Source organism: Psammomys obesus, unplaced genomic scaffold, assembly GCF_907164565.1.
Source record: "Psammomys obesus unplaced genomic scaffold, mPsaObe1.curated_primary_1811, whole genome shotgun sequence".
NCBI lineage: Eukaryota > Metazoa > Chordata > Mammalia > Rodentia > Muridae > Psammomys > Psammomys obesus.
In genome coordinates, this window is record NW_026585797.1 from 21,663,935 (window position 1) to 21,677,579 (window position 13,645).

Genomic DNA, 13,645 nt, shown 5'->3' on the forward strand with positions numbered 1-13,645 from the left:
GTTCTTGTTTGTATGTTTAATTTTGTTATAATTTTTGGTTTTCTTATATGTTGGAGAGAAACATTAAAACATTCTTATCAAATCTCTCATCATTTAAATGAAAACAGAATAAGTTCTTTGTAGTTTTTAAAAATATCTATAGTTCTTACTCAAGATACCTATACCTTGAATGCTTGGAGTCCTTGAGATTACATCTCTTCGTGATGATCAAGCCAAAAGGCAATCTATTATTTTTTAAAATGGCTTTTCAGTATCCTTATATCCCAGGCCAGTCTCTTCTCCTTGCCCACAGATGAATGATATTTATTTGATTATTTGATTATGTCATTCCTAAAGGTCAGAGCTCTTCTGCGGTAACCCTCAGCCCAAAAGATCGACAGAAGAAGCTTGTAGGTAGAAGTTATGTTCATTTCGAACTTAAGGTATAAGAGCTGAGTTTGGATAACGTATAAATATTATCCATCATTACACACACACACACACACACACACACACACACACACACACACACAAAGAGAGAGAGACACAGAGAGCACAAGCAAGAGAATCTAAATGTAAGAATACTAGCTGTCTAATACATTTTTGGAAGACCCATTAATAGACCAGGATTGTAAAATCAGTTGAATTTTCAAAAGGCAAATATTTAGCTGTATCAGGGAGTGTTCAATGTCCATTCAGTAAAAGGGGGTGGGAGGGAGTGGTGTTCCATTATGCGTCAGAACTTGTAATTTGATTGTATCTCATCAACTGTTTGAATAATTTCCATGTCCTCATAGTAGTGTGTTTGTCTCTTGCAGCAGTTTGCTCTAATTATTTCAGTGACTTTTCGCAATCATTTGTTCAGATACCTATCCCTGCTGGAGTGTTTAGAAGACACAGCCATGGTTTGGCTGTGTTGGTCTGTGTCTACCAAGTGACTTCATGGTGTCATTCCCTTAGGTGCTCAGTAAATAATCTGACCAATAAATGACAATGTAAGAAATCTCACATTTTCAGTTTTTATTACTGTTTTATAGGTTGATGGAAGTGAAGAGCTTTTGTTTTCTTGTTGCAGATTCTGGTCTTTTTGGTATTCCATTAACCATATTGTTAGAACAAGATCAAAGGAAAGTGCCGGGAACTAGAATACCCTTGATCTTTCAAAAAGTAAGTAGGCCTGAACTGGCCAGAGCAGCAGGAACACGCTTAGGCTAATAGTGGCATTTTACGCTCAGGCTATTCTGATACAGTTTTTCCAACTGGTGTGCTGTTTTTTTTTTTTTTAATATATATTTTAATTTTTCTATTCAGGAAGCAAATTTGTTTCAAGGCCTCTCATCATTTTTATCTCATAGTGATGCTTTCTATGATGTGACTGTAACTGTCTTATATTAGCTGCCTTTGTGTAACTGAGATTTCAATTCCATAATACATAGGAGTGGGGGCTGTGTATAAATTCCTAGGGAACTGAACCCTCATGAATATTTCATGTATGTGTGTATTTCTCAAGCTTTCCTCTTTGCAGAGAGGATACCCAACTTAATTTAACAGTGCTAATGTCCAGAGCAGGCAAAGAAGCCATAAAGTAGAATTAGAAAATGATTGCTAAACTATCAAGTCGCTTGTGTAGCCAGCACTCATTTATTCATAAGGAGATTGTCTGTAGCAATAAAAGGAATTTCCGCTCAACTTCTGAACCGTGATTGTGCTGACCAGATTATGTTTGATAAAACCCAAGAAAATACGGTAAGGAAGCCAGGCCAAAATATAGATCCTTTGCAACAGCCTCAGTGTATCAGTTTCTCCGGACAGTAGAGATGGTTTTTCAGTTGGTTGACTCGGCGAATCCTAAGGCTCAGTCTATTTGGTACTCGCTGTTCTGTTTCTATCAGTTATTTCACAGTTAGCCTCTTGCTGCTGCTCTTTTACTCCTCTTGATTGTCACTGTATCCAAACTTGTATCTAACGTGTCTTTTGATGGGTGTTCTGTAGAGTTTTTCAGTCACTGCCTGTTGAGCCTAGGTCTGTATTAATAGTTAATAATAGTTATTCCAATTAAGGTAAAGAAGCTAGTGTGTAGAGATTACATATTCCATTGTTTTTCTTATGTTGAAAGGATGGTGTTACTATACAAAGATATATTCGAAAGCCATATCCTATCCGTATCTGACTTCGGTCAAATCCTCCAGTGCCAATAGAGTCTATATCTATGTGTCTGTCTACAGCTCTACTTATTTCTTTCTATACCTATGTGTATGTGGAAAGGCTTCTTTTAATAATTTTGTTCATGCAGCTAATGGGATCCAGAAAGTCTGACATATATGGAACAAGACCCCAGGACAGCAACTTGAGCAAGAGTTGATGCTACAGTCTTGAGGAAGAACAGTTTCTTTACAAATCTCAGGCTGTGCTTTTGCATCTTCACCTGATGGGAGGAAGTTCACCATACCGCAGACAGAGGGTGACCTGCATGACTTAAACCCTGAAATCCAAACGCTGGTTACTTCTAAAAAAAAAAAAAAAAAAAAAAAAAATTGTCATTGCGGCATCTAGATTCGTGTTTGCCTGACTCTCTGGCTACTTCAGTGGTAGCAATTAGGTTGGCTCACATAGCTCATCATCACATGAAGAATCTGTTGAATATAATGTGAAATGAAGCTTCAGTCAGTAACCGAGGCTGAATACTGACTGCTTGTGGTTTGTCAGAAGAGGGAAAAAAAATCTCTCAATTTTCTTGAAATTTAGATTTTTTTTAAGTTAATTATTTTACAACTTTTTAAAAAATATCCTAGAGACTTTGACAGCCTACTATTCTGAATCAGTATTTCAATTTTTTTTCATATTAAAAATTAAGGGGGGTGATTAAGGCATTGACTGGCAGGTAGCTCTCACCAGTTTGCATATGCTTTGTGTTTGAAGAAATCAACCACAGAGATGTGTTGTGAGGAGCTTCTTTTGGTTATTGGCCCACACCTCCATTGTCTGCCCTTCAATTTTGTAACAAGGGAAAAAAGGAAACACTTGATTTATAGCAACATTCACTCGCAGACTCCAGAGGCCTAGTCTTTACTGCTGAAAGAAAGTGTGCATCGGGAGACACTAACCAAAGTTATATCAGTAACTTTCGTCTTTTACTTGTTTTTTTTTTTTTTTTTTCTGACTGTTCTTTTCTTATTCTCCCCGAACTCCTCAAAGGCAAAAGATGGTTTGTTTAACCATTAAGAGCGGTTTATTTTTAGAAGAAAAATGTTCACTTTACATTATGGAAAAAGTGCATTTTCTGGTCAAAATTTCAAATGCAGTGTCTTTGTTGTCAAGACAATCAGAGAAACCACTGGTGTGCCAAAAGAGTCTGATTTCATTTCCATTGTATTTTGCAGTACACACAGACTCACACACACATACACATACACACACATGTACACAGAGAGACACGTATGCACACATACTCAAAGATACACTCCCATACATAGACACATGCACAATCCACCCACATGTATAGGTATACATGTATTGTGATTTATATTCTGAGAAATATTATGGATCATTGATAAAATATGAAATGCCTAAGTTTCCCAAACAGCATAATTAAGTATAGTTATTTTTGTCTATTTTCAGGTCTTAAAAATTAAAAGAAAGCTGGAGTATGTGTCCTATTCATATAAAAGCTAATATGTAGCGAATTAATATTATAGCTGAAATACATGCTTTTTCAAAGTGAGAAATAGCAGATAATCCAGGGTATTGCTTCAGACAGTGCACATGTAACTCCTGATGTTGGGATCCAGCACCAGAGAAATGCTATAAAAAGATTCAAATGCAGCATTCAGAATGAATCCCATTTAGCTGTTTAGAAGCCACAATGTTCTTCTGTACTTAATGAAAGTGAAAGGTGTAGACTGCTAAAAACTAATTGACTTCAGCAACCTGCATTCAATTGGATGTTTTAATAAGACATGCAAATATTTTATAAGGTGAAATAAAATGAAAATTGGTCGTACATGGAATATTTTAATATTTGGCACGAAATACTTTATTGAATGACATCCTTTTAATCTTAAATAATTCATAATCCTTTTGCTCTGAGTTTCTCTACCATGGAACTTGAAAGATGTGGTCTAGGAGAAATTTGAATTTTAAAAATTGATGTACTTTTTTGACTCATCAGTGGTGCGTTAGCCCATAATGTGTTCTTAGGAGAATTTGAGCATCGGAATCTCTCTATATCAGTGAGTTTCCTGGTCAAAATCTACAGATTAGGTTGTTAGAGATCCAAATGCAATGGTACACCTGCTTTTGGAACAAGTAGGCAGAGGTCCAAAACCCTCCGTAAGCATGCTAGGTTTGTCCCTAATAGACACTTTTCTATTAAAAAGAAAAGCAATAAGCTCTGTGTGGCCTGTGGAGCCTGATTAATCATTAACAGAGGGTTTCCCAAAGAAAGCGTTCTTTTTAAATATTCCTTTGCACCCAGGGGGTTTTATACCTCAAGGTGCACAGAAAACATTCAACTAAGATTGGAGATGCTTGGAGGCCGGGTCTAGGTTTCATAAAATAAACTTTTGAGATGGGGGGGGGATGGGCTACAGAAAAGACGCACCTGGTGCTAGCAACTGCATTGTATTTATGAGGAGGGGATGGAAAGTGATCTCCCTAAACATAGCAGAGGACACTGTGTCCTCTATAAATTCCACATCCTGCCCAAGGGATATGTAACTCAGGTTTTCCAACTGGAAGCTCCCTGTCAGGGAGCACATGACTCCACTCTTACGTTACTAGCAGCTTTCTAACAATTTGCCTTCGTAATATTCCGTATTTGCCTGGTTTTTGTGATATGCTTTTTCAAAAAAATGTGTATTTACTCACCTTTTAAATTATGTGTATTTTTGTGTGGGTATATGCACGTGAATACAGGTGCCCACAAAGACCAAAGGCCTCTCCACCTGATACCTCCCCACCGGGAGTGACAGGCAGTCGTGAGCCATCTATATGGGAGTTGGGATCTGAAAATGGGCCCTCTGTGAGAGCAGTACATGCTCTTCACCGCTGAGCCATTTCTCCAGTCCCGTGGCTGCTCCATTTTTATTTTAGTTCGTTTTAGTGGAATCATCGTGCTTAATACGTGCCTTTTTATTGAGTGTTAGTATTACTGAGAAGCCCCATTTTAACGCATTCTTCTTTAAGCTTGTCACCAGAAGCTTAAAATGAGTATTAGCAACACAGTTTTTGTTTTTCCTATAAAAAAAATATTGTTTCCTGAAACAAACTAAATACAGTATATAAATGTGCAAATACTAGTCTTGCATGACATTTGCTTGATTGCATCATGCATGTTGCTGGAAAAGCAGAAGGGTGTCTGGGTGGCTTTTACACAGTGACCATCTTTTCCCTGATCTGTGGAGAGCTGCAGCTGTTGCGTGAAATTACACATTTCTTTTACAAAGGAGAATAAGATGAACTCTGAAAATCATAACTCGGGTTTTTGTATATACAGTGCTATATAGTATAGTTTTGAAGATGTTGGTCTCATGGCACTCAAAACTGAAAATCCAGTTTGCACACCATCAGAATCAGCTTTCACTTAGTGACATGGGGAACAGTTGTTAAACTGTACCTGTTAACAATTGCCTAGCTCAGAATGTTTGTCGGCTTATCCACAGCTGATTTCTCGAATTGAAGAAGGCGGTCTGGAAACTGAAGGCCTCCTACGAATACCAGGAGCTGCCATGAGAATCAAGGTAACCGAAACGCTTCGATTCTGTTAATGTACAATTTTATTGTTTAATTGTGCTTGTGCATTTTAAAGACCAACCTCCATGTTCCTTACCCCTGTTAGCAAAGCCAATAAAACAAAGCAGTACAGCCTCTTAATGTCCAGTTGATAGTTTCTCTCCACCCTCCTTTTTTTTTCTGTAATTTGTTATTTTTCCAACTCCCTGCCTCACCCCTTATAATCCCATGATAATGAGAAAGCCATGATTCAGGAGGCAGTAGAGAGCTGGGTGGAAGATTTAGTCAGTATGAGTAATAGCAATGGAGTTTTGGTTTTAAAAAGGAGCAGGAACATAGCACTCCAGGTGGGCTGCAGACTAAGGCTCTTGGCAGAAGGAACAGCTACGTGTAATAGCCAAGAAGGCCAGATAGGTGGCTTCAACTTTGTCAACTGATATACCCAGATTGTTGCCATAGGCTGGCTCATGCTACAGCCAGCTCCTAGTGAGTGATTTAAAGATGGTGTGCAACAGTTTGTTCTCTCTGCTCCACTGAATTTTTGTATACACCTCTTCCTTTCCTCTTTTTTTCTTTTAGTCTCTTATCTCTCTCTCCCTCTGTCTTCAATTCTTCTCTCTTCATCTTTTTTCCTCCCCTGATCCTTTCTTTATCATTCCTGGCTCACCTTTGACTCTACCCCAAGTTTTTCAGGTAACTTCCATATTTCTCACCAATTACAAAAACAATTAGGGGGAAAAAAAGAGGGTATTCTTGGGAGAAAATACGATAAATCTATGACGTAAGCAGAATAACAACAGAGGCCACAGCCTCAGTAGGGAACACTTTCCTAGAATACAGAAGGCATAGGGTTCAGTCTCCACCACCACAAGCAAAGCAAACCAAACAATGATAACACAAGCCTAAACCATCCTTTGAGAGAATGGTTCCAGGAATAGAAACTTAGAAGGATTTCTGACTTCACAGGGTTTGTGCCACAGGAAAAACGAATCCAGAAAAATAGTGTTCATGAACTAACTTGACTTAGTGCAGTCGTAGTTGGGTCGGTACATCCCATAGAGGCTTGTGGAGAAGCACCTGAGCATCCTCGTGCTACATGGACTCCCAGTGGACTTGAGCTGGCACCAGAACTGTGAAAGCGGGTAGCTTTATATATTTTTTTGACTCCTTATCTATAGGATTTGGTTTTTGTATTTCTCAGCGGTAACACAGTAGAGGTACCGGCTGCTCAAGGAATAGATTTATGTGCTTTGTTATGTAATATGCCTCTGAATAGCTCAACAAAAGCTTCATGTTGAATTGTAAATGGTTTGTTTTAATGTGACACATTGTAGCATCTAGGTGACATGCCCAGTGGAAAGTGATTTTAACCAATCTTTTAATTAAACCTTTGCTAATTAACGTATGTGAAAATGTTTAAACTTATTTCTTAACCTTGGGTATAATTTCTCCATATAAAGGACAGTCAAAGTTGGGGATGGCATTTCTTACTCCAAGTAAAAGAAAGATGTTGATTTTCACTACTTTGATACTTCTTGACATATTTAGAAACCTTGTAAGGTGGAAAACATACCATACTTTTTTAAAGGGGGGAAAAGGTGCTTACTGCTAATTTATTTTTCGCCCCTCAGAATCTTTGCCAAGAGCTAGAAGTGAAGTTTTATGAAGGGACTTTCAACTGGGAAAGTGTCAAACAGCACGATGCGGCCAGCCTGCTGAAGCTCTTTCTGAGAGAGCTGCCTCAGCCCCTGCTGAGTGTGGAGTATCTCAAAGCCTTCCAGGCTGTCCAGAGTAAGTGGTTTCCATCTGGAAGCAGCCTGGGTATGAGGGGGTGCCTCCCACAGGAATCGTCTCAGTGACAGTTGGCATCATAAGGCACAACGTAACGAGCTCTCTTTGGTTAGACATGTTGGTTCATGGATGTCAAGGGTTGCTAAAGTGCCACACATGACTTTCTTTTCCCACATATACATGCCTGAGTAAGCATGGCAAAATGTTCTTTTCAGGTGCAGATTAGTTGCATGGCTTTTAAGAACACAATACATCTAGAGTTACGACCTGGAAACTTCGAGTTTCTCTCTTAAGAGCATGAATCACATAGATCTCTGATGTGCTTTTCTTGCCAAGTGTTGAAATAAACACACACTGGAGAAACTGTGGATTAACAGCTATTATAAAAGCACAAGGAGATATAGTGTCTATGGCCATTTCCTGGAAACTTAAATCTGGAATTGTGTAGGAGGATGGGACCCAATTGCTGCCTCATTGGTTGAGGGCCACAAAATTCGGCTGTGTGGCCATTTTGTGGTCCTGGAAAACTCCAAAGTAAAGTATGTAATCAGCCCTGATTCCTTTCCAGGGAATCAGGATCTTACAAGGTTTATATACTGCTATGATTGTTCCACTTACTCCTAAGGGCCAACAGGGCAGGAAACAGTACTGTAATGATGTTCAAGTCGTCCTATCTTTAACTTCCAAACTGAAACATTTTGTGAGTGAATGAGGTCATTATTAACAAAAACAGTCATAAGGTACCCATTAGCACTGTTGCATGCTATTTTTTAGGTGTGCACTTTTTAGAGGAATGCCTAGGTTATCTTGTATAATAGCATGTTTTTCAAAATATCTAAAGAAGATAAGAAAATTGATATTCAGTGTCTTTGTTTTTCTTAACAGACTTCTCCTTCAAGCAAAAAACAAAAACAAAGTGATGTTTCATTAAAATATCTTTAATGATTAAGTTGTGTTATTTTGAATATATTCCCTGGGTATAAACCAAACTTGTTACTGGCTGACAAAGCCATACCAATAAGATTCTAAATCTCCGTGACTAATAGGTGCCAATGAAAGTAATGTACAGCTCCTGGAGGCGTCACTTGCCATTGGGTTTCTTGTCCATCCCATAAGCATTTATTGGACACCTGTTGTGTTCCAGGCTCTGATGTTCCTATGCTTGTCAGAAGACATAGCCTCTTCTCTTGTGTCTTATTCCCTTGGCATTAGAAGAAACAACCTTCAGTGCTGAAGGAGCAGCCTCGGTAGCATACCCTGCACAGTCCAATCTTCGCCATGTTAACTTAGAATTATTTCCAAATCACTGTGGCATGTCTGCAAACATAAGGCTGCTTGTCCTGTGGTCACACCCAGAAGCTAGCATCCTAGGACTGAGAGTGCTCTGAGCAGCTTCCTCTACCATCTCCAGCAAACACTCTTGATGAGGCTGGCTGCTCAGCCATGGTGTCCCACGTTTCACTATAATGTTTACAACGAATAACTTGTTTTTTTTTTTTTTTTCTTTAAAAAATAAGAGAAAAAAAGTGTTCCCCAAAAGTTTTAAGATTTCTTTAATCTATCTACAGGTCTTCCAACTAGAAAACATCAATTGCAGGCCTTGAACCTCCTTGTCATCCTTCTGCCTGATGCAAACAGAGACACGCTGAAGGTCAGCTGCTTCATTTACACTAAATATTCCTTAGAACTGTGCAGAGCAACTTTTCATTATTTGTGGAAAAAACAGTGTGATGCTTATTTTGGAAACAGTAATATTCATCTAAAATGGAAACATTGCTTTTAAGGACAGACACTGAGAGGCAGCCTTTCGCTCTTAGCTTGCTAGGTGGTAATTTTATTAATATTATAAGAGTTTATTATATATGTGTGTATTATATATATATGTCTGTGTGCCTGCTTCTGTGTATGTACACTCTGTATGCACAGGTGCCCATGGTATTGAGAAGGCATGCAATCCCTGGGAGCTGGAGGCCTATGTCTCTTGAGCCTCCTTATATGAATGGGAGACTTGAATGTTGATCCCCTGCAAACAACGAGCTTAGTCAAGGTTTCTAATCCTGGGAAGAAACAAGGCAACTCTTAGAAAGGAAAGGTTTAGTCTGTTATTGTCAAGGCAGGAAGCATGGCAGCCTGTCGTCTGGAGCATGTTGCAGCATGTTGCTGGAGAAGGAGATGAGAGTTCTACATCTTGAAGGGCAGGCCACCGCCAGAGAGAATAACGCACTTCCTCCAACAAGACCATGCCTCCTCCTCCAAGACCACACTTACTCCAACAAAGCCACACCTCCTAATAGTGCCACTCTGTGAGCCTAAGGAGGCTATTTTCTTTCACACCACCACATAAGCATTTAAAATGCAAGTGCCAGCTCTCACTGTTTTCTAAAGATGTGACAGGTGTTTATGGGTAAAAGTGGCAGATTTTGAAATAAGTCACAGTGGCCAACTGAAATATTTGCTAACATAAAGTTACTTCTCTAAGGAGCTGAGGTTCTGATTTGTATTCTCTTAGTAGTAATATCATTAGAGGTTCTTTGGATTGGTGTGGATTTGTTTCACACTGATCAGTGTTCCTTAGAAGCAAGTAAATTTAGCATTGCTAGGCATCTTGGTTTGAATGAGAATGTCCTCCATAGGCTCATTTGTATGGATACTTGGTCCCCAGTTGGTGGAACAGTTTGGGAAGGATTAGGAGGTGTGGCCTTGTTGCAGGAGGTGTGTCAGTGGGGGCGGCCTGTCTCCTGCTTGTGCAGCAGGATATAAGCTCTCAACTCCTCCCTCAGTGCCATGCCTGCTGTCGTGGCTTGCTCCCTGCCGTGATGGTTACGGACTCGCCATCTGTACAATAAGCCCTAGAAAACCTGTCTGTAAGTTGTCTCAGCCATGCACTGACAATCTGTGAAGTACAAATATGTTTCTGGGTGAAGGAACAAGGCTTTGGAGGTTCTCCTGTGGCAGACATTCTGTGTTTCTTGTCATGTTCAGAAGGAGTGTTATCAAGGAACATGAAGAGTTGTCAGTCAAGTCCCAGTGCAAAGTTTGTTGAGTTCAGGAGGCAGCTTTGGGATTGCTATTAAGACAGGTCAACCCTGGATCGATTTATTTCAGAATTGGACGAGCAAAACAGCTGTGTAGGAGTGTGCACACTCTGGATACCACTGGCCTAGGATAAAGTTGGGCCAAACACATCCTTGACACAGTCTCAAACTCAGAAAGGAGAGGAACATCCTTTTCTCGTACATGAGGTCCTTGCTTGTGTGACAGGCCCATGAGAATGAGCAGTGTAAGAGGACCTGAAAAACCCATAAGTTCAAGCGACCTACCCCCCTTGAGACCATTTGGAGGAAGTACATTCCATGGTAGTTGTTAGTGAGAGATGGTGCTCTAGAGTCCTTCTTTGGACTTGGCCTTCAAACTCTAGGCATGTTCTTTTATTATTCTGCTTATATATGGATGCATGTATAGGGATGGTTAAACACGTCTTTAATGTGAGTTTGCTGAAAGTATGTTTGTAATTAAATGTGAAAATGCTGTTTTGTCAAATTCTGTGAGATACAGTCATGTAATTTTACTTATTTAGCTGGCTTTGATGAAGCTTTCAAACAAAAAGCCTACTAACAGAAGCATCATTAAAAAGTATGAGACAAATTATACGTTTATAAACTGTGAATTAGTCCCACAAGGGAGAAGGGAAGCTCCTTTGAGGCGTAACTCAGGGAAGCTTAATGTAAAGTTCCTTCTCTTTATGCATCCCTTGTGCTGCTCCTTCCTTTGTCATCTGGAAGGGGAGAACCCTGCATGCTGTTTATGAAAGACAGGCCCAGGGAAAACCCGAGGGTTAGGGCAGAGAGGAGCACAGCGTTCTGGTGCCGATGGAGAGGGACAGAGCTTTGGACACTGCTGCTCCAGAATTGCTTTTCTCTTAGGCTATCACACATTGGATCAAGGAGCTGTACCTGGGTTTGACTTGGAGAAATAACAGAGACTTATTTCTACTTATCAAGAAAGGGTCTGTGTTAATATGGTTACCCACCGTAATACCCTTTATAGTTTTAAGGGTTTTTTTTTTTTTAAGATTAATTTTTATTTTTTAAGTGTGCGTGTGTATGTGTGCATGCATGTGTAGTACTTTTGGCATCCAGGAGAGAGTGTCAAATCCCCACGCAGGAGTTAGAGACAGTTATGAGTTGTCCAGATGGGTGCTGGGAACTGAGCTCGGCTTTGTAGGAACAGGGACTACTCTAATGTTTTAACCACTGAGCCACCTGCCCAGCTTCCCACGCTCCCCCCCTTTAAAAGGTTTTAATTTTGTTCAGGTGTGAGGGGGCACAATATGAGTGCTTCAGAGGCCAGAAGAAGGCTTAAGATAGAGGTAGGTGTGAGCCACCGCAGGCGGGTGCTGGGAATCAAACTCTGGCTTTCAGCAAGAATACATCTCTTATCCATTGAATCATCTCTCTGATTCTTTCTTTTGAAATTAATTTCATTTAATTTTGAAACTTTGCTGTATATGTTGTCACACTCCTTGAAGACTAGGAAAGTTCTATTTCCATTTTACGTAGGAACAAATCTTTAAGGAGCTGTTGAAAACAGATAACCAGTAAAGAGTAGCCACTGTCCTGGGCCTCAGGTGTAGGTTTACCGGGGGTTAGTCTCCTCATGCCAGGCTCTCTTTATGGTTTGTACCTGCTTAAAACAGTGCATTGTTCAGTGTGGAGGAAAACTTTCACTTTTTCAAGGGCTGAGCCAACATTTTGCTACCTTATCTTCTCTTTTCTTCCCTCCCTCTTTCCCCCTCCCTTTTCTCTCCCTCCTTTTTCTCTCTGTCATTCCTCTAGTAATATTTTGAACAATTCTTATTGCATGTGCACACCACAATTAAAACAATCATCTAATCTTTGTAATTCGTGCTCTTAAAGAAAAAGATGCACTTGGTCCCCGAGAAACCATCCTAGTCTCTGTGGAACAAAATTAAATATTTTTTTTTTCCTAAAGTTCAATTAATATTTTGTCTTCATTTGTGAACATGTTACTTCAATATAACACAGTGCTTGAATTACCATTTAGCTTTCCAAGCACTGTACCAGATATTAGATACATAAATTTTGCTATTAGATCGTAAGCCTTTGCCTTTGGTTTGCTTCTCATGTCTGAGGTCTGTACTGCAACTAAACCTGATGATGTAAGATCAGCCTGTTAGCACTGGCATCTAGTCTTTGGTTTTTCCTCTTTTGTTTTTTGTTTGTTTGTTTTTATTTTTGTTTCTGCTATGAAATCTTGTAAAAAGATGAGTTCTATCTGGCATCACTCCTTCTATTTTGGTCTAGCCTATTTCTACCTCTTCAGGTAGGGAAGTTAGGCTAACTATGAAAATGTGATTCCTTGCGTAGTTAAGAGCTTAAAAACAAAAGCCATGGAGACCTGTAATTAAATTCTTCCTGCAGCTTTTGCTGGTAATGTGCCCTCTAGTAGTGGTTCTCTAAGACTTCCTCATCTGCACCCTGGGGTGGTCACAGTATCCACCTCTTGTGAGGATTAAAAAAATAATCTCTAACATGTACTTAATATGATGCCTCACACCGCGAGAGCATCGAACACACATGCAGTCAATGTTATTCTTGAGAAGATCAATTTAAAAGTAAAGGCAAAAGAACCTTCCGCCTTGGCAGAGCAGGTTGAGTCAGGTGCTGGTGGCTCTGCAGGCAGACGGCACAGAGCATGATAGAGGTGGGCTTAGAAATGTGATGCTGAGAGTTCCGGTTCACTCATCTCTTCAGCTTCATATGGGCCTACTAGTTAGGGGCTTGGGGGATATCTCTGACATGGCCAATGTTGCCTGCTTTTTGATCACTTCCCCCTCATGGGACTTTCCTACCAGGCCACAGGTGAGAAAGAAGAACTCGGTCCTCATGAGAGAATAGATGAGCTGGGATGTCTGGGTAGGGGAGATTGTATGCTGGAGGGAGGGCGGTACTGGGAGGAGGGAGGACCCTATGCCCAAGGTGTAAATTGAATTGATTAATAAAAAACAGCAACACACACACACACAAACAAACAAACAAACAAAAAAACAATGCTCTTTCTTTGGTATTTTTTTTCTTTCATCATGAAGATCATTTTTGTTTAGGTTTTGTGTTAGCAGGCTATG

General features: G+C 39.8%; 1 protein-coding gene across 1 annotated transcript in view; it reads left to right on the plus strand.

Moving 5' to 3' along the window:
• Positions 1-13,645, plus strand: part of Arhgap18 (Rho GTPase activating protein 18) — a 149,138-nt gene that overhangs the window by 105,885 nt on the left and 29,608 nt on the right. Inside the window, exons 7-10 of the mRNA XM_055599429.1 lie at positions 1,055-1,146; positions 5,640-5,717; positions 7,341-7,500; positions 9,069-9,151. Of these exons, the coding sequence (XP_055455404.1) occupies positions 1,055-1,146; positions 5,640-5,717; positions 7,341-7,500; positions 9,069-9,151 (413 nt within the window). The remainder of the gene's footprint in view (positions 1-1,054; positions 1,147-5,639; positions 5,718-7,340; positions 7,501-9,068; positions 9,152-13,645) is intronic.